This window comes from Phytophthora infestans, genomic scaffold (genome assembly GCF_000142945.1).
Source record: "Phytophthora infestans T30-4 supercont1.10 genomic scaffold, whole genome shotgun sequence".
NCBI lineage: Eukaryota > Oomycota > Peronosporomycetes > Peronosporales > Peronosporaceae > Phytophthora > Phytophthora infestans.
The window spans coordinates 808,992-828,189 of NW_003303749.1; the positions used below are offsets into that span (position 1 = coordinate 808,992).

Here is a 19,198-nt window from a genome sequence, read left to right on the forward strand (position 1 = left end):
GTTGTACGCTTTTGGCTGGGCACTGAGCAGTACTATGATGCAGCCGCACGACGACAAGCTACACGCAGCTCGCTTCGGCGGGCGCGTGCTCAAGGAGAACGAACTCAGCTATCATCCCGCTGAGAAAGAAGTAGACGCGCTGTTGCAATTACTCAAAGTGTGCTACACTCTCTTGGTAGAGAAGACGCTTCACGTCGACACCCGCTTCTCAACGCTGGAGTGCGTGTTTAAGTCGAAGTCGTTTTACGGCCGCGCAGTCAGTTTCGCAGTGATACTGTCGCCCTACGATTTGAAGGTAAAGCGAGTACGCGAACGAGATGTAGATTTCGCCCAGTTGCTCCAGGCGTCGATAACACCGTTCAACGGACTCGACGAGTCCCTGAAGCACCTCGCGCCTCCCTCCAAGAGCTTGGCGACACTTAGATTGGACCCGGAACTGCTGTACGCCCGAATACCAGCCGACTTCGCGAGATTTGTACTTTCATTCGATGGCTCAGCGAAGACTGCAAAGTATGGCGGGCATGGAAGCTGTTCGTGGATCCTGTGGCGTCTTCCGAATTGGGATATTGGGATCGCTGCGAGTGCGTATCAGCCGTCCACCACCATCAACATCGCTGAGTATACCGGCATGAACAATGGAGTCTTGGGCGGCAATTGACCGAGTGATAACAGACTTGATTATCGTGGGTGACTCCCGGCTTGTAATCCAGCAATCCATGGGGGTGATAGCATGCAAGAAGGAGACGCTGCAAGTGGAGTTAGCACGACACAAGGATCTCACCAAGCGACTCAGCTCGGTGCGGTATCGACACATAGCGCGACACTATAACGCAGCAGCTGATTCTCTCGCTACAGAAGCACTCAAAGTAAAAGCCGGACGAGTAGTTCTCGGAACGGATCGGAAGGCTGAACTGAGAACTAATAACCGAGTGGCCGAAGAGCTGTACGCCACAGACAACCCAACGTAAATCCCGATCGTCACGGCAGTCACACGTAGCCGGGTATGCCGAGTTCGCTTTGAGGATGAGCTCAAGGAGGATACGGCGAGAGCTAAAGAAGCAGGCCAGGGTCATGAAGCCATATCATCTAAACCTGGTAAATCCGCGTTTTAAAGCAGTGGAGATGAATTCGAATAGGTCAACAGGGCATTAACTCGACGGGCTAATCACACAATTTCGAATGCTGAAGCAGGGTTACAGGCTGAGTCAGCCCAGACAGCTCCGAATACCAACGACATGGATCCGGCGATAGTACAGACTGAGCGGAGGCGACGAATCGCTAAGCCACAAGACTAAGAGCTCAGGTGGGCCGATCTAAAGGCGTACCTGAGAGGGAAATTCGAGGACCTTACACACCGTCGGGCTCAGAATGTCGGAAAGCCGCAGAAGTCTTCGTACTCAATGAAAACGGTCTGTTAACCCGTTGAGATGAGACGCGCAGACAAGGCGAGCTCGGCGAACCGAACCTCTTTTTGCGATTGGTGATTCCGTCAACTGTGATCGACGAGATACTACATAACTGTCATAATTCGATCGAAGGAGGTCATCAAGGTACCGTCAGAGCTCATCACAGGGTCAAGGCCGACTATTACTGGATCGGTCTTTATGCCGACGTGGTGAAACATGCTAGAGCCTGCGAGAAATGCCATACCTGTAAGAGCAAGCCACAGTTGATAGGTTACGCGCCTGGAAATGTGGTGTCAGACCGTCCATTCCAGGTCGTGTCAATGGATTTCGTGATTCCCCTACGAACTCAGCGGGGCAATACTGCGCTGCTGCTGTTCCAGGATCACTTCACGAGGCTCGTTAGTGATAGAGCTATGAACGACACTGGGGCACTCGAAGTGGCCAAGGTGTTTAAAAAATGCGTCTTTCGGCGGTTCGGAGCTCCGTCACTGATACGACACGACCGAGATCCAAGGTTTATGAGTGAAGTGGTCCAGATGTTCTCCGAGATGATGCAGTCAAGATCAAGGGCTACGTTGAGTTACCGACCATAAGCCTACGGTCAACAAGAAAGGTCAGTGAAGACAATGGTTCAGACTATACGAGGCTGCGTAGAAGACCTGCTTCAGGCCGACTGGGACGACATCGCCGAGAAGATGGTACGCGCTATCAATATTCAAGAGCCTCGACTCGGCGAGAGACTCCTTTCTATCTAGTACATGACTGGGACGCCAAGTCTGCACTCAAGGCTATGAAGAGCTCCATACCACATGGACAGGGATGCTCGGCTAACTCGGCGGATGCTGTCGAATGGCGGCGAGAAGCAAACAGACAGCGGGAAGTTGTCGTACGTCTAGTATCCGAGTTTCAAGTGCGAGAAACAGCTAGGCGAGCTCGAGAACACAATGAAACACCGAGCAAGAAGAAGAAAATATTCATTCCCAGCGAAGCAAACGACGAAGCCGGAGTTGTAGATCCAGACGATGATTCCACTGAATCCTTGTCTAAAGAAGGAGACCTAGTCGGATTGTTTATGGAACGAGTCAAGTCGGGCCTGACAAAGAAGGTAGCCCATCGATGGCATGGACCATTCAGGGTGAAGAAGAAGGTGGAAAAAATTGCTTATGAACTGGGGTTGCCCGACAAGAGCGGATATAGGGTCTACCCAGTGGTCCATGTATCGCGTCCGAAAGCAGTCATCGAATTTGGCGAGAGACCCCAGGCTAGCTAGTCACCGAGCTCGAATAGACTCAGCGATTTGACTTTGACGAGGAATTGCTACCAGAAGATAGCTGGGAACTCGACGTCAGTGTGAACCAGTATGAAGTCGAAGCCATTCTTGACGATGAGTTACCACTATCCACAAGTACGCCACGGTCCCAGCGGAAGTTTAAGGTTAAGTGGGTCGGGTACGACGAGCCTACGTGGGAGCCACTATCGAACTTGTCGTGTGGGGGTCTTCTGTTTATCTCGCTACGACAGACGAAGCGTAAAAACCGTCTGCAAAAACGAAAGAAAAACAAAAAGTAGGCGATCCAGACTCCAACGGAGGTGAGCCCGACGGAGACAACTGTGGAGAATTCAACGGACTCAATAATTGGAGGAGTTGCGGCCCAGTCGGTGTAGACATCGCTCCCTGCGAAACCGGTGGAGGAGATGTAACATCTGCAGCCGTAGCAAGGGGTATCATCGCCGAGCTTACCAAGGCGATTAACGCAGCGGTAGACGGAAGATGAGCCCAGCGCCCCAGAGCCCGACTCAGCTGACGTAGGGTGAGGCTGATCTACTCCACCGGGAAGAGGGGTGCCGAACAGCGACATACTCGGGGACGCACCACATAATTTTGGTAGAGCCCAACCCATCGTCCGCCGATTCGTCACCGGACGCGCTTTCGCCATCCGAGACGAGCTCACCGACAGAAGACCCCGTGAAGATGTGAATACATTGACGATTCAACCGAGGTGGGCGCCCTGAAGGAAGGTTGGAGGCGCTTGTTCAGCCAAGTCGAAGTCTTCTTCGATAGCATCATAAGCAACCCGAGGATCCATACCACGTGGGGCGAAACCCAAGAAGTCCACGTTCCGAGCACGGAAACACGTATTGTTTGGGTAAACAGCTGAGTCTGCCATCCACCAAGCTCGCCAGGGCTCGGCTAGATCCACGTCGCGCGCACACTGAGCCCAATCACTGCTTGCCGGGACCCACGAGAGATTGACCGGAGAATAGTGAGGAACGGACTGATTAACGTATATCTCAGCATCCACAAGAGGAGCCGGTTCGCCGCCGAGCTTCTGTGAGACCGCCGATTAGAGCTGGTCGTAAACAGCGACAACCAATGACCGTAGCGTGTCACTGCGGCGCTTGCGCTCGAGTTTGGACACCAGCCAAAGTTCGTGCACCTACTGCGAACTGAGCAGTAAAGGTTGTCGGATTCAAGTCAGGGTGGAGGCCCATCGGCACGCTTGACTCGACGATCTAGTGGCGACGTTCGTAGAGGGCGACGGAGAAACGTGTCGCATGTTCATCCATAGTGAAAGTCTGCACCGCCGAGCTTCTTCCAGAAGCGACGGGGAAAAGAAGAAAAGAAGTTCGGGTAGCATCCGTCGAAGACGCTGATAGGGATGCCTCGGATCGAAGACAGCCATGAAAGCTCGTATTCCTTTAAGAGAGCACGGTGTAGGCGGTACACGACGCTTACTACTGTCGAGTTCCAACTGCATCCCGCCAGTCAATGTGTCTAGTAATACGTTCCAACAACGGGTGGGGACGAAATGCATAAACGGCACTTCACGATATTGAGAAATGTGAAGAATCAAACGCGAATCCTTGGAAACTGCTTGCGAAGCCCGAATCCGCAACGTCGCCAATGGGAGAGTGAGAGCGCGTGGAGTAGCTGGGGTTAGCTGTGGAGTACGCGACCCGGCCGAGACAGAGCAGGCGCTACAAGAGCCACACTCCGCGAAGAAGCATCCAACTGAAATTGAGTAGGAGCCACGTCGGGTGTTGGCACTGATTGTCGATGCTTGTGGTGTCGGTGCTTCTTGTGGTACTTCTTGTGCTTCTTGTGATTTTCTTAGATTTCTTCGTCTGTCGACCGGCAGGACTCGACGAGGCACGTAGCTTGCGGCTCCGATGTTTCCCCGAAGCCGAAGCTGGGACGGAAGGCACCACTCCGTCACCAGAACCAATCGATGAATGCTGCGAAGTGTGGCGATGACGCGGCGGCGAAGATTCATCACTCGTCTCATCGTCGGAGCCGAAGAATTCCGAATGGAGGCTTCTCGTCTTACCATAAGGATGTACATCCTTTTTCGCCAAGTCAGAACTTGAAAGGCTACCCGCTGAGTTCTCCGACAGAGAAATGGGATCCGAGAGCGCCCCAGCTGCAAGAATCGACGAGCCGGCGGCCGGTGTAGAACCATCACCAGGAAGGCCTCGTCATCAGAAGCGTCTAGGTCCTCGCGCATCTGGGTGGTCACCGTGCGGGCAGTCGCAGCAGATCTCCGAAAAGGACGCCCAGAAGGAGACGTCAGCGCGGCCGAGCTTGCAGGGAGAGACGGTCTGGGAACACTCACAGCCGAAGTCACAAGGTCAGTCGGTGTGGTAAGAACAAATACCTCGAGACGGAGCGACCTCAGCTGAGACGTGAGGTGATCGAGAACTAGACGACAACCGGGCGCGCAAAGTTTCTGTTGACACGACGCTTGGAGGTGCGCTCGACTGGGGCAACTCAGCTGAGTTAGAAGACTTCGATTCAAACCCTCGCAGCCGTGCAGGTCGAGCAGCCAATCCACTCGAGGTCGGACTCGGCGCTCGGATCACCGCATTGTGGGGGTCCGGAAGAGGGTATACCAGAACTCAACGGTAGTGAAGCCGTGACTTTGAAAGAAGCCACTGACGATGGTTGAGTAACCAGGACTGACGACGTCAACATATGACCCTAAGACGTAGGCCCCACCAGGGTCGACGAACTAGATGCAGGAGCTGTGTCGTCGGCAGGTACAGAGATGTCAACCTCGTACTCGACTTCATTTTCGCCTTCCTAGCGAGTTGAGACGGCTGCTGTGTAGGAGAAACCAACTGAAGGTGATGAACCTTCTTCCACCGAGTTCGGCGTCGAGACTTACCAGAGCGGGTCTCTCTCTCTGTCAGACACGGTCACCAGAGGCGAACTAGAGCGCAAGAGCGCACTGACGGCGTCGTGTCCCTCCGCCCCTGGAAGTGGGCAAGCGTACGGCTGAGGCGGAGGCGGCGCCAGTGAGCGGTGGCGAGGACCAGCAACAGTGGGAGACTTCGGATTTGCATAACGCCAAAGCTGTTGCGTAGACGTCAAGTCGGCCAACGAAGCACGACGAAGCTGAGCGAGAGTCGGCGTGGGCTAGCTCGCAGCCGTCACTGAGCTCGCAAGCGTCGCAGCCGAGTCCACCGACGGTGTCAAATAAGAAGCCGGAACCTCTGAAGATGCGGAGCTCCATGGTTGAACAATGAAATCAATAGTTGGTCCAGCAGCAGAACTTGTAAGTACCGAGGATGGATCGTCAGCTCTAGTTGTCGGGACTCGCCAGCAGGGACGCCGAGAACTTCAATAAAGCGAGACTCCAAGATGCGACACAACCGGGCGTTCAGTCGAAGGTCGGACGGAACATCCAACCCGGCGCCAGCAGCAGCCATGTGGGGGTCATGCATCGGAAGAGTACCGTTTCGGCGGATGATCCGCTTCTGTCGCAAGATCACTGACCGCTGACCATCGATCACCAACTGAGCGTGCCGCAAGGGTTAATTTCCAGTCGAGCTGTACAGGTGCACCGACTTCTGCAGCTGCTCGAAATGTTTGGCAGCAATGCCCTGAAGGGTTGCATACGCTGCGTCCTTCTTGGTGATGGTCTGGAGGAGAGTTGCGATCTCAGCGCCTCGATCCAAGACTTGCTGATGGTGGAGCCGAGCCTGACGCAGCGCACCGCAATCTTGCTTTGCTCAGCTTCGACAGCCCGAGCGAGTTTTGCCTCACTCAAAGCTACGGCTTTTCGCAGTGAGGTAAGGTGAATAACTGACTGCGTGGCAGCGATGACCTGTGGGAGTAACTAAGAGCAGCGTAGTGACCACGCAAGATTTCCAGCAGCTCCTCAGCTGTAGAAGCGTGCAGGACAGCTTGCCGTTGTGCAGGATCAGAATGTTTTATGGGGCGAGTGAGCCCGTAAGCCATGAGCCCCGCCAAGAAGGTCAATTCTTCCCGTCGCTCGTGGGTTACAGTATCGCGAGGGAGATAAGCCTTACTGGGACAGTTGATCTCGACAGATTGTTGGCGCCCGAAGTGGTGCCGCCCGGCAAGATCGGTGGACCAGGAAGGCGCGTGCGAGAAAACTCCGCCGACTCCGCGTCAGACCCATGGAAAGTTGCTAGGTCGACTAGCCCAGCATCATGCCGGTCGCTGACCCCACGAGTACCAACGGGTCGAGGAATCGACTCAGCGGACGCGCCTTCACCTCGACGAGGAGTCGGTGGAGAAGAGTGGCGCCGTGTGTTGTGCTGGAGAAACAGACGAGGAGCGTGAGGAGCTGTCAGGTGAGCAACAGCAGATCCATCGAGCGTACCGACGAAGGTGGTGGAGGACCGCGAGACGTCATTAGCCGAGTATGGACCAGCGGTGGCAGAACCAAATGAAGGATTAAGACGCTCATCAGCTCGGCTCGTATCATAACCGGGGCAGTTGTGGTGTAGGGATTTCCAGATTCGGCCGTACGTCAACCTACTTTAGACCAAGAATCGACTCGGTCTCGTAACCCATAGCTTAAGAACAAAGGATCACGGTGAGTACTCAGCAATCTGTCAGGATGATGCTATCCGGATGGTCGCTGCGCTCAGCGGTCGCCTGAACCCAGCGGAAGGGTCGGTAGAGATCCGATTCGACTACATTTCACTAGATATTTGTAAAGGAAGCATAGGATTATATAGGGAAGCCGAAAAGGCTCCCAAAAGATAACAGAGCAGAATTCTTCTAGTCCAAGACACGTGTACACTCTTCCGGTAAGTCCCTGCATAGGGCTGGATTATGGCTGCCGTTGATACTCGAGAGGCATAGGTTGTCGGGTATTGACTGGTTGCTCCAAGAGATTAGGTCGGTCCGGGTAGGACAAAAGTCTCGCTACGCGCGAAAGAAAGCCCCGCGAACTCAGCGGGCCGTTACGTCGGATAGCTTGGGTACCGTGGCACTTCTAGCTAAGCAGCCTCTGCGCTCGGTGACCTGTAAAAGCTCTCGCACGCCGTCGTCCCTCCTTTAGTGGAGGGCACAGGGTTTATGAGCGAGCTCGGCCGAGTCAAACTCGGCGGAGCCTCGAAAGTGCTCTGACTTGGTTAGTCGGAGCTCAGTGGAAGTGAGCCACTCGTCTGTCACGGCTGGGCCGAGCCGCGACGGGGCCACCCTCTGCGAGGGTCATACAAGTGCCGACCTAACTCGGCGATTTGTTGTGGTTTGTGTAAGGAATCCATATCTGACAGTATTTGTGTGCTCTTCTAAACCACATATTACTGCTGGTAGAAATAGCGGTGCCAGTGGAGTTGATGCTAGCGATAGGCGGTGGCGTAGCTCGTGTAATTAGGGTGACAGACTGTGAAGCTCAGTTGATGAGCCAGCGATGTCCGCCGCTTGCATCACAAAATTATTTTCAGTATGAGAGACGGCCCTGTCGCGACATCGGGCACAACGTTGCGAAAGGAGAGCCGACAAAGCTCCGCGTAATCGAGTTTTATAGGAGAGAGCAGGGAACTGGTCCCGTGTTGAAGCAGTATGTGCATTATCAGAAATATCGATATGGAGATATCAATGTACGACATTGTGCCACGAACGATGCTTCGGTGTGTTTCGCAAATCGAAAAGTACCAAACCCTCGATACTCCAAAATGGGGGGCAGAATTGGTACGAAAAATATTTCCACCTTATAGCAAAAGTGCGCAATTCTGCGCCTGGTTCACAGTTTTTTTTTTGACCGAGTTAAAATTCTTTTTTTTTTGGAGACACAAACAGACTGTAGCAACAAACTGGCCGTTGACCTTATCGCCTTTTTACTTTGCGTCCAACTCGTGGTCGTGATGAGAGCTTCCAAGCACAAACTGAAGGATCACCCTGAACACGAGACAATGTCAAAAGTTACCGAGGTAAATGCTGCGTTAGACAGCTTAGATTAGGTTTAAATGGTCTCAGCAATTGCTCCTCTAATCGTGGAAGTAGCGTATGAGCAAACTAGCAAAAGTGTGTCGCTGACAAGATGAAATAAACATCAGCGTGATTTGCATCATGTCGACTGCTCTACAGACGCTTGATGGCTTTTTTCTTGTTGGCCTTCTTCTTCTTGAGAGAACTTCCAACATCGCTGCTAATTTTCATCTTCTTGATTGGTGTCGACAGTGCCGCATCATTCCCATCCGACCTCGTAACATCCTCAGCAGGTCGTTTGTGCTGGCTGTTGCTACAGTTCCTCTTGTCCTCCTCTCCACTCGTTTCACCTGCTTCCTCACACACAGCCGATCGTTTGGGTGCGTGAATGTTCGTCCACAGCTTGGCACGACGCGCGTACTCGTCATAACTGTCCAGGAACAGCTTCCCCGCTTCGTCATTCAGTGAGGACTCTGGAAACGGGACGATCAATAGACAGCGAATCACCTGCAGCACATGAGCCAGACCGAGCGACGCCTTCCAATCCTTTTTCAACGTATTGACGCAAATATCGCCTGCTGGCTGCGATACATTGGGGTGGAAGATCTTGGTTAGGAAGACACCACGCGGGGGTTGCTCCGGGAAACTCTCAGTGAGAGTGAGCTTGACTGTAAAGTAGCCTCCTTGGTAGGGCGTGTCCTCCGGTCCACGAATCTCGGCGTGAATCTCACAAAGTTGCTCCTCTTCCTGCGGAAGATACCGGATACCTTCTAAAGGCTGCACAACAAGCTTTCGCAGCTCGCGAGCCACGCGCTGAGCTACTTGCGGCAGCAGATTCTCTCGTGCCAGCTACAGAATTAGCCAATGGACAGCAGAGTTAGTCCGACATTTTTATAATTGCAAACCTTGTAGAGAGATTTGGAGCAGACTGCAGCTATGCAGCTACAGACAAGACAAACGCAAAGATAATTAATGTGCTTTTACCATTGGAGGTCGCGTGTGGAAGACGACACAGAAAGCGGCGTGAAGCCTTTCGCGGGAACAATTTCAAATGGCCGTTTTTGGCAGATGTGGTTTTTGTGGGGCACATCGAATTGGTACTATTATTAGAGTACTTTCCACGAAACGACACAAGACGTTTCTACATTCCTAGTACAACTTGCTACTACTGTAGCAAGTTGCTAGACGCTGCGTCGCCAGGATGCAACAGTCAGCAGAAGATGCCGCTGCTGAGCTGCAACGGCGCAATATGCCGTCGTCTACGACTATTTTCCAGTTTCGACGACAGTCAGAGGATCGTGGCGTTGTCTCCAAGTCATCGGGGCGATCAAGTTCTTCCACACCGAGAAATGTCATCGTGCCAGACTTGACAGACATTGGTGAAGCTGCACTCCCAACTGCGCCACCTGAGGAAAATATCCCCGTGTCTGGGCCAGCGAAGAAGTATCTTCAGACTGGTAACTCTCGTGCTCCACCCGTTGAACCTAAGCACAAGGTCAGCACACGGGTCATGGCACCTGGTTCGTTGCGTGGTAAAGTCCATTTCTATTGTGGCGATGGTAAAGCAGCAGTCGGCGCAGTGCGCAGTGCAAGACGAGCATTAGGTCATCTTTCGTTGCAGCAGGGTATAGCGTTCTTGATGCTGTTGGCGGGGATGCTGTCTGAGTCAGGCACCCCAGCTCCGCGTTACAACGTTCCGATTGCCATCGCTCTCATCTTGCTACCAGCAGCAGAAGACGACGGCTTACAACGTGAACATCACCGCATGTACATTACCGGACTGGCCTTGGCCACTGCTCTTGACTTCGTGTGGCTCATGCGTCCACAAGAAGGAGCGTTCAATGGATACTTTGTGGAAAGCTCCAAGAGCTTCACCGATGTAGGAATCGCGTTTTGTTCCCTCGCCAAGATCAGCCTCATCTTCTGCAACTACTTGGAGCTCGTCGATACGGAGCCATTTCTTGATGAAGACAGCGAAGAGGCTCGTAAAGCACCGGCAATTCTACCACCCAGCTTCCGTCTGTGGGATAAACTCAAGTTCTTCTTCCCCAGACGCACACTGCCGAAACGTGCACAGCTGAGTCTTGAAGTGCTGCATCGTGTGTTAGTACTCGCGTGGATACACCTTATCTGTGGTATCCTCCTGCTTGGCCTTGGACTTATTGGGACTGTGTGGTATTCCGGACGCACGCAGTTTCGAGTTCACCCTGTTGGCATCCCGCTCTATATCATGCTGCTACTTAAGTCAGCTACGACGTTGTTAACATACTTAACAGTCTCCCATCGGATCAACTATGACGCTTGTCTCGAGCTTTACGGTTTGCGCTCGCGTGACTCCAACACCCGAGTACGACAAGTGGACGGTGTGCAGATTCGTCTACCTCAGGAACCCGTTCTAGCCTACAACCGAGCATGGCTACATCGTGTTCAGCGTGCAAAGGCTGTTGACGGGATAGCAGGCGGCTATCTCTTGCTTGTCTTCTACGCAGCTCTACGTAGCGGACAAGTAGTAGGCGGACGAGGCGTCCCCGCGATGTTAGCTTGCATAGCGCTGGTTCAACTCGTACTGGACGTGTGGACGCCACTGCTTATCTTGGTGGCCGGACGTTGTGGCTCAGCATTGTATACACTTCATCATCAAGGAATACCCGGGACGGATCCCCTTTTCCCGCCTCAACTTCGGTGGGATGACAGCGATGAAGATGACAGCGATGATAGCGACAGCAGTGACGATGACAGCGAGTCAGATAGCGACTCTAATGGCGATCACTCGTTTCACTCGTCTTCATCCAGTGGAGATGCCGACAGGGCGCCAGCCGAAAGACGAGAACGGAGATTACGTCATCGACAACGGCGACTGGAAGACCTGCGAGCAAGTCCACGTGAACCTCAGTTGCCCATTGTAGACGCGGACGCTGTCGCAGGTAATCAAACAGCACGTAGTGCTCGTGACATTGCCACTGCTCGGGATATCGTTGACAGTGCCAACAGTTCTGGAACGGGAGTGTGGGTTCGTCACTGGCATGAGGCATCAAAGAGGGCTTACTTGGTGCACTCAATCACCAATGAAGCAGTTTGGGAAGCTCCGAAACAGTCAACCACACCACCGATGTCAGCCCGGCTGCCAGCATCGACTAGAGAATCTGTCAGACTCGACAGCGCTCGTCTCACTCCTGACAGCGCTCGCTTCACTCCTGCATCGTTCGATAATCACTGGAAGGACTTGGCTGATGGCGGTGGCTTTAACTGCCGAGTCTCCCGGATCCCCGAAATGGCCATCCTCGGTCGACACCTACACGAGCACGAATTTATTGTCGTCTCTGACGGTCTTGGTGTCTCCCAGCAACGAACAGTCTTGTTTTACGCTGAAGACTTTGAAGACGATGAGGATTCAGACCTCATGTTCATGGGCGAGTTCGTCTTCGATAGTCTCAGTCTCAAGCTACGTGCTCGCTTCCGCTGTTCTGAACCTGAGCAAATTGTCCAGTTCGTGAAAAGGTTACAACTCAAGGAGATCGTGGGCGCTTATGCCCCCTGCGACTGAAACAGATATGAGCAATACGAGTCTATAATATTTGAGAACTATCTTGTTGCTTTTTGGTCACTTGTCTGCAGGAACAAAATGCACAGAACGCGAATTAGAGTATTAGAGCGCAGCAGTGGGGGCTTTACATGATGTTGCAGCGGCGCTCGTCTCCTTCCTCGACAAAACGTTCGATGTCCTCGTCCGTGATCTTGCCTGGCTTCATGTTCTTCGGGAACAAGTCCTTCACCAGCACGCCTTCCATGTCTGAACGGAGGTAGAAGAGTAAGTAGGCAGACGGGCTAACGACTTGCTGGTCTTCTACCACACGGACACGTTCGTCGTCGTAGTAATACCATTCGATCAAAAGACGGGCCCAGCCGGTGATCCAAACCGCGAGCTATCGCACCCAAAGCGAGAATCATACCACTAGACCACTAGGTCGCTAACCTACACTCTTCACAAACTACATGGTCGCGCATACCCCGACAACCGCATCACAAGAAGCGAATTCCACTAACGCACGAAATACGCGGTTGCCCACCTCTGCTGCGCTTGGGCCGCGAATGCACGATGACTATCGGTCGTGGTAGTAGAAGTGGCCTCGGTGTCCGTCGTAGCAGTGCTGTCAGCCTTTGCATCGGGTGATGACGACTCTCCGTCAGCAGTCGCATCTTCAGCTTCTGCTGACAGTTCACTGTCTTCAGGTTTCTCTCCTGGAGCGTCTTCCTCCGACTCAGCCACTTGCTCATCGTGCTTGTCCGTAGCTGAACTAGCAGCAACATCTTCAGTTGCATCGTGAGACGTAGGAGCAGAAGACCCGTTACTAGCGGTACTTCCGCCACGAGATCTGAGCTTCATCAGCTTACGAGCAGGGGCTGACAGTCCACTTGAAGTACTCTTGAATCTCTTCATTGGATATTTCTCCGGTATTTCAAAATGTGGAGCCACGCAGCACTGGAGATCCAGGTCATGAATAGGAAACTCCACGAGTGACGCGAGCTTCCGTCGATACGTCTGTGTGTACTGGAAACGCTTCAAGTGCACCACCATCACAGGCGGTAGACGCCAAATCTCGAGCTTCTTCGTCATTTCCTGGTGTTTCCTGCAGCTGGAGCAGTAGCCCTCGCTGATCTTCTCCTCACTTGTGAATGCATCCAAGCAGTGTTTCAACGGCACAGGGCCTTTGTCGATAGCCTCGTTACGTGCGACGCTTTCGTGGTTTTCAACGTGCTTCATCGTGTCCATCGTCTCGCGGTCTTGGAACACACTGAGGTCCCAGTCAATCGCAATAGCTTCTTCTTCCAGAATGTCCAAAGGCTCCGATGTGCACGGGACTGTTAATCCGAAACTACGCGTCAGCCACGATGATCTCGAATCGGTCAGTCCCTTGTTCTCCACGCGACGCAGCAAGAAGCCGCACTTGGAGCTAAACACCACTGACGCATCGTCGAGACCCGCAAACACGCTGTCAATATGATTAGCAACCAGGCGGTCGGCATTCCGCGTCTCGTCCTCGTCCCACTCGGTTGGAGGTTTTGCATCCGGGCCCACATATTGCTTTACGCGTTCCCACACCAACTGATACAGCTGCAAGCCACTCGTAAGCTCTGGACAGAGTCGCACAAGGTTTGGCGAACCGAAAGGCACAGGCCTGAACGGGTTCTTAAAGTACACAGCCGAGTAGCTGAGTTTACGCGAAAGCAGCGGAATGTACAGCAGTCGTGCTTGACGTGGTCGGAGACGATTCAGTGGCACCTTGATCTCATCCTCTGTGCGACGGAGACGTACTAGAACAACAGGTTGGTCTTCATAGTCAGCATGAGCTGTAGGCGCTTCCAAGACAACCGCCGGGATGTACTCGTGTGTTTGCGTTCGCATGCGCACATCAACTAGCACACCCTTAGTCAGCTTCTCGTAGAACGCAGAATGATCAGTCTCATCTGGTCGTAGACTACCCGATCCAACAGTCTGGACGTACGAGGGGCGACGATGTCGAGTGGCTTGAATCGTTTCTGGGTCTAAAGGTTCCAGTTGGAACGCAATGAGTCGGTCAATACTGCGGATCTGGCCCACCCGGCGGTTGTCCGCTTTGAAGCTCAAGATCATCGATCCGCTAAACTCGCACAACTTGATGTCGCTCTCAGTAACGTCAGCCAGATCGAACTCTTCGCGGCACATTTTCATCAGCTCGTGCTTCAGATCAAAGATCGTCGCGGAGATACTTAATCGGACAGACACTTTCATTGGAGTGACTCCATTAGCCAGCATTAGCTGCACCGTCACCGTGTTATGCTTGGGTTCCGGTAGCGGTACCTGGAGGAAGGTGAAGGGCTCGAAGCGTGCCGACTTAAAGCCGCATACACTGCATGTCAGCAGCGACTTGTACTGCCCCGTGAACAACGCGACAATGATCGATACTTCACGTCTTAGATGGTTGCGCCACCACTCGTCAGCCAGATCAGCATCGTAGCGACCGTCGCTGTCCGGCTGCTCAATGTAAGGCTTGTCCTGAATCCGGTTTAGATCCTCACTTAATCCACTCAGCAGAAACGCAAGAAGTTCCTGAGCGTCTTGCTGGTCGTTGCCACGGAATACTTCGTTGAACTTGCCGATGGATTTCTTAAAGTTTCGCGGAGAAATGGACTTCTGCTTCACACACCACATGTCCTCAGCGAGCTTGCCGTAGACTTCTGCTAGCTTACCTTGCAGTCCCAGTGTGCTGGTGCGGTTGATGTCCTCCAAATACATTCCGGAGAGAAAGTACTCAGCCAGCAGCTTCGTGTTTGTAAGACATTGCAAGGCAGAGTTCATGTAGCAAGTGTTGCCGAGATTCGCGAGTCCAACAGAGCCACCCGATCGCATGCGGCGGGGAAGAGCAAGTTCCTGCTTGCGGCGGTTTTCCTCTTCAGACGGAACAGACGATGCATCGTCTTCCACGTCGTCATCATCGTCTTCCTCTTCCATATCCGTGTCGGTTCCCTTGCTCTTAGACTTCTTCTTTAAAAGTTTTTTCTTCGTCCCAGACTTCCCTAGATGTCCAGCATGAGACTCCCCGCCACCAGCAATGACAACTTGACGCTGGATCTCGTGGACCAGCCACCGTACCACAGCTTGAGCGCCATCCACAACTGCTCGCCTATGATGATGTAGTGACGACCAAGCTTAATTTCATCCGATGTCTTGAGGATTCGATCGCGACGATCACTCGTGAGCAGAGGATAGTTATTGATGCACTTCGGACGGATAATTTCTCCCTTGAGGTTCTTCATGTAGTTGTCCTTGTTGGAGGTGCTACCGCCATTGACCTGCACCTTCGACGTGCTAGGAGTCGAAGTAGACGTATTGCTCGTAGGAGGGTTCGAAACTGGAGGCGACAGCGCCAGAGACTCCTTCACATGGATCTTGATGTATCGGCACCAATGAATATACCACTTGCGCTCAAGCAGATACCACCGATCATCCTCCACCAAGGTAGTGGGGTCGTAGGGAGTGTAGCACCCCGTCGCGATTAATAGTTCTTCCTCCTTCGTCGCCGGGACCAAACCAAGATCGATAAACGCCACCTCGCGCATGATTCGCAGCGTAGCCATTTCGTACTTCTGCTTGATTGCCCATGCTGTGAACTCGTCGAGAGTTAGAGTTAGAGCCTCTGTCTGTGCTGAAGACGAGCTGGCGTCCCAAACTCTTCTCCTCTTCCCAAAGCCTTTCATGATACCATCGACGAAAATGCCCAATTCAGACCCCGATACCGACGGTGTTCGTGGCTCCATGCTCTCAATCAGAGACGAAGATGATGAGCTCTTCGTGGCGTTCAGCGACGGGTGCTTCTTCTCAATGAGAGCCGTAATCTGGCTCTCCAGCTCCGGGTTTTGCGTAATGTCCAGTCGCAGCATACTGTAGATATCCTCACGCGTCATGTACGAGCCGTCCTCAACGCTTGCAAAAAGCTTGAAGGCAAACTCGGCCTTCTCCTTTGTAATGCCTCGGCAAGCAATTGACAACGCGCTTACGAAGCTGAAAACGTCAATTTCAGATCCATTCGCACGCGAGCCAAAGCTGGTAAACACGCGACAAAACCGATCCTCGGACATTTCCAAAGGGAAGTCACTGGTAAGTGCATCCACATCCACGGCATCACCGCCTCCGGAGGCGCGATAGTTGTTAAAGGCGTCCTGCAGGACAGCCACCTCCTTTGCAGTAAAGTGCGTTTCATTAGCGAGGATCTTCTGCTGTACGACAGGGTTGAACTCCTCCTGTGACTCCAGCAACTGTGGATTGGCGGTCTCGCACAATATATCGGCAAAAGGCGCCATCCAGTCCACTAGAGTATGATATGCCTTGAGTTCTGGGACAATCTTGATAAAATCATCACAACTCATGCGTACTCGACCCTGATCGAAGCCTTCACTCAACAGACGACGATATTCCGGTCGATCCAGCACGTTTCTTCCATGAAGTGACACCAGAAAGTTGCTGAGTCCTGTACTCTGCACTTTTCCTGCATGATCCAGATCGCACATATTGAAGATGAATTTGAGCTGGTCCTCCATCGTACCGCAGTTTAAAACTGCCACGGCACGTAGGAACTCGTCCATGTTAATGTCCGAGCCTTGACGATCGGATACGGTTTTCATAAAGCGCATAGCGAAGCTCGACGGCATGTCCGGGAAAACACCGAGGATGTCCCTACGAAAGGAAGCGCGGCTAATACAGATCTGTGATCCAGCCGTGTGCATGATGACACTGTGGCGGTTGCCATTCTCATCCGTAGTACTGCCTTTCGAAGGTTCTCCAGTGCTGGTCGAGGTCGTCACATCCTTTGCTGGTGACGTCGGAGGGCGTCCTCCCGACGAAGTTGGCGCCGAGCTTGCAGACCCACGCGAGGGCTCAGCCTCCGGCTTATGTCCACCAGAAGTGCTTCCATGGTATAAATATTTGGAGGAGCAAAGCCGCTTGAAGGCAGCCGAGAAATCATCCAGCAGCTCTGATGGCAGCATGTTCTTCATCCTCTCGGACTCCAATTCCTTCTTGTGTCGCTGCAGTTTGCGTTCGTACGACTCCATGTGTGCGTACACTTCCAAGAAGTTAAACAGAGGGACTCGGATGAGCGGCCGGATGTCCAACACCTCGTTAATGTACTTTTCCAGCTCACTACGTCGCTGCTCCACGACACTTTGATGGCGATTGCGGAACACATGACGTTTAGGAAAGTACAACTGCTTGACGGGCGAGCTGGTTCGCTTGAGCCGATCATGTAGCTCTCTAAAGTCCGAATAGCGCTTACGAATGAGCCATTGCAGTCCTCCCTGCAGTCTCACCTCAATTGAGAAGACGGTGTGGGTCGTCTTGTCAATCTCCGTCTCGGTGACTCCATCCGTAGGGAGCGTCACACTCTCGATCTCGAAAGACGGAGCGGATCCTGAGGACGGACTCGAATAGGCCGACTCGTTCGTTTGTCTTTCCCTAGAGCGAAGGCCAATGAGTTCACTAGACGTGTGGGATCGCTCGAGTGTCGGGGCGGAGCGCGCACTGCCTACTTTGGGCAGCTGTGGCACGGTATCCTTGCTCTCGTTTGTGATGTCGGATGCGTCATTGGTCGCCCGCTCGGCAGACGGGGATGCTGACCTCGCAGTGTCTAGCGGCGTTGGTGCGCTGGGCGCGGACGCTGTCTCCCCCTTACCGCCGCGCAGACTGAGCTCTGACGCCGAAGAGAGCGATACAACGTCATCTTCCTCAGCGATGGAGGCAACACGAGCGCTGTCGTCACCGCTACTGTTGGCCGCATCGGAGTCGTCTCCACGAAGCGCCAGATCGTACGCGGGCAAGCTCGAGCTCTTGCGCAATATCGGCGGCGTGGACGACGGCGCTAGCGGCTCCGTCGGCTCCGTCGAGTTGTCCATGGCGACACTGGAGCCTTAGTGGCAGAAGTTGTGAGTGCGGAATGCAAGAGTGATGGTCGCGCGAGTTCGCGTTGGAGCCTTGCGGTCTCTTGTGATTGCTGTTGTTCGGTTTCCGAAATTCCCCTCCCTCCGACGAAAGTTGCAGCCGTTAATTGTTTAGGAACCAACTTTAGTCTGAAATTGGCAAAATGCTCCGGATTACAAAAAAATGAGCAGTTCAACCTCACGAGCTGCTCGACGTGTCGACGCTGTGCGTCCTTGCGAGCAACGACACCGATTTGGCGGCTCCGATGTAGGGTAGAGATACTGCACTTGCACGCAGACGACGAAGGTGAAACGCGTAGAGTCTGTGAGGCAAAGTTTCGCTTTTAAGATAGATTTTCAGGCTCGAGTAGCCTTTTTAAAGGCAACTCGAGCCTGATAACAGCGTGTTTTAACCCTTTCAGTTATGTTCTTATCTGGAGATAATAACTGAAGCGTATGATTCTGCACTCGATCATTCGACACCGAAATTCAACAAGTTTTGACGTTACGTTGGACTTACTGGCATTACTGGAGAAAATGTGTCACTGTTGTAGCTACAAGACAAAAGAAGGGTTAGTGGTGACAGTCTCTAACAACAGTCTAGCAATTTGCCCCTCGTTATTCAGTTTTTTTTTATTTCACATACATGTTTGTAAAGTGTTTTTTTTTGTTACCTTAAGTATCAACGATCCTCGAAACGCGTTAAGTCCACATATTCTCGTAGCACAGACTACTGTTGGTACATTACAGATTACAGCTCATACATGTACTAGGTTTGGCTCATTGTCAAGTTGCAAGCGTAACATAATTTTAAAAAAATGCTAATAATCGTTTTACTAGTGCAGAACTACTGTTTGAATTCTAGAATATTGGACGGGCTTGCGGACTCTAGCAAACAGGTTATTGTAGTGGGCTTTAGCATACTGTACACTGCTCTTAGTAAACTCGATCTCAGATCTGCTTACTGTTTTTACTGACATGTTTTGAGATAAAAGGCATTGAAGTTTTAAGCGATGAGCCCATTTTGCCCATAAATGGGCGGTTTGCTGATGTCGTCGAGTCGCAGTTGAAGTTTTTGGGTCTTTTGATTTGCTAGTCGAGCCTTAGTTTCACAACGAGGACAGTTTGCTTAATGGACACCACTTCACACATT

At 52.6% G+C, this 19,198-nt stretch overlaps 3 protein-coding genes across 3 annotated transcripts; 1 reads left to right on the forward strand and 2 right to left on the reverse strand.

Moving 5' to 3' along the window:
- Positions 1-8,748: 8,748 nt before the first annotated feature.
- Positions 8,749-9,582, reverse strand: PITG_06830 (ubiquitin-conjugating enzyme E2, putative; the record flags this gene model as incomplete). Its single annotated transcript, XM_002904768.1, has 2 exons — positions 8,749-9,444; positions 9,580-9,582. 2 exons carry the CDS (start codon positions 9,580-9,582, stop codon positions 8,749-8,751), a joined length of 699 nt encoding a protein of 232 aa, XP_002904814.1.
- Positions 9,583-9,796: 214 nt separating this feature from the next.
- On the forward strand, positions 9,797-12,139 carry PITG_06831 (uncharacterized protein; the record flags this gene model as incomplete). Its single annotated transcript, XM_002904769.1, has 1 exon — positions 9,797-12,139. The coding sequence occupies one exon, from the start codon at positions 9,797-9,799 to the stop codon at positions 12,137-12,139; it is 2,343 nt and encodes a 780-aa protein (XP_002904815.1).
- A 124-nt stretch (positions 12,140-12,263) lies between these two features.
- On the reverse strand, positions 12,264-18,021 carry PITG_06832 (ubiquitin-specific protease, putative; the record flags this gene model as incomplete). The annotated part of the gene is made up of 6 exons (XM_002904770.1): positions 12,264-12,518; positions 12,644-12,774; positions 12,817-12,834; positions 12,946-15,150; positions 15,222-17,686; positions 17,786-18,021. 6 exons carry the CDS (start codon positions 18,019-18,021, stop codon positions 12,264-12,266), a joined length of 5,310 nt encoding a protein of 1,769 aa, XP_002904816.1.
- Positions 18,022-19,198: the final 1,177 nt, after the last annotated feature.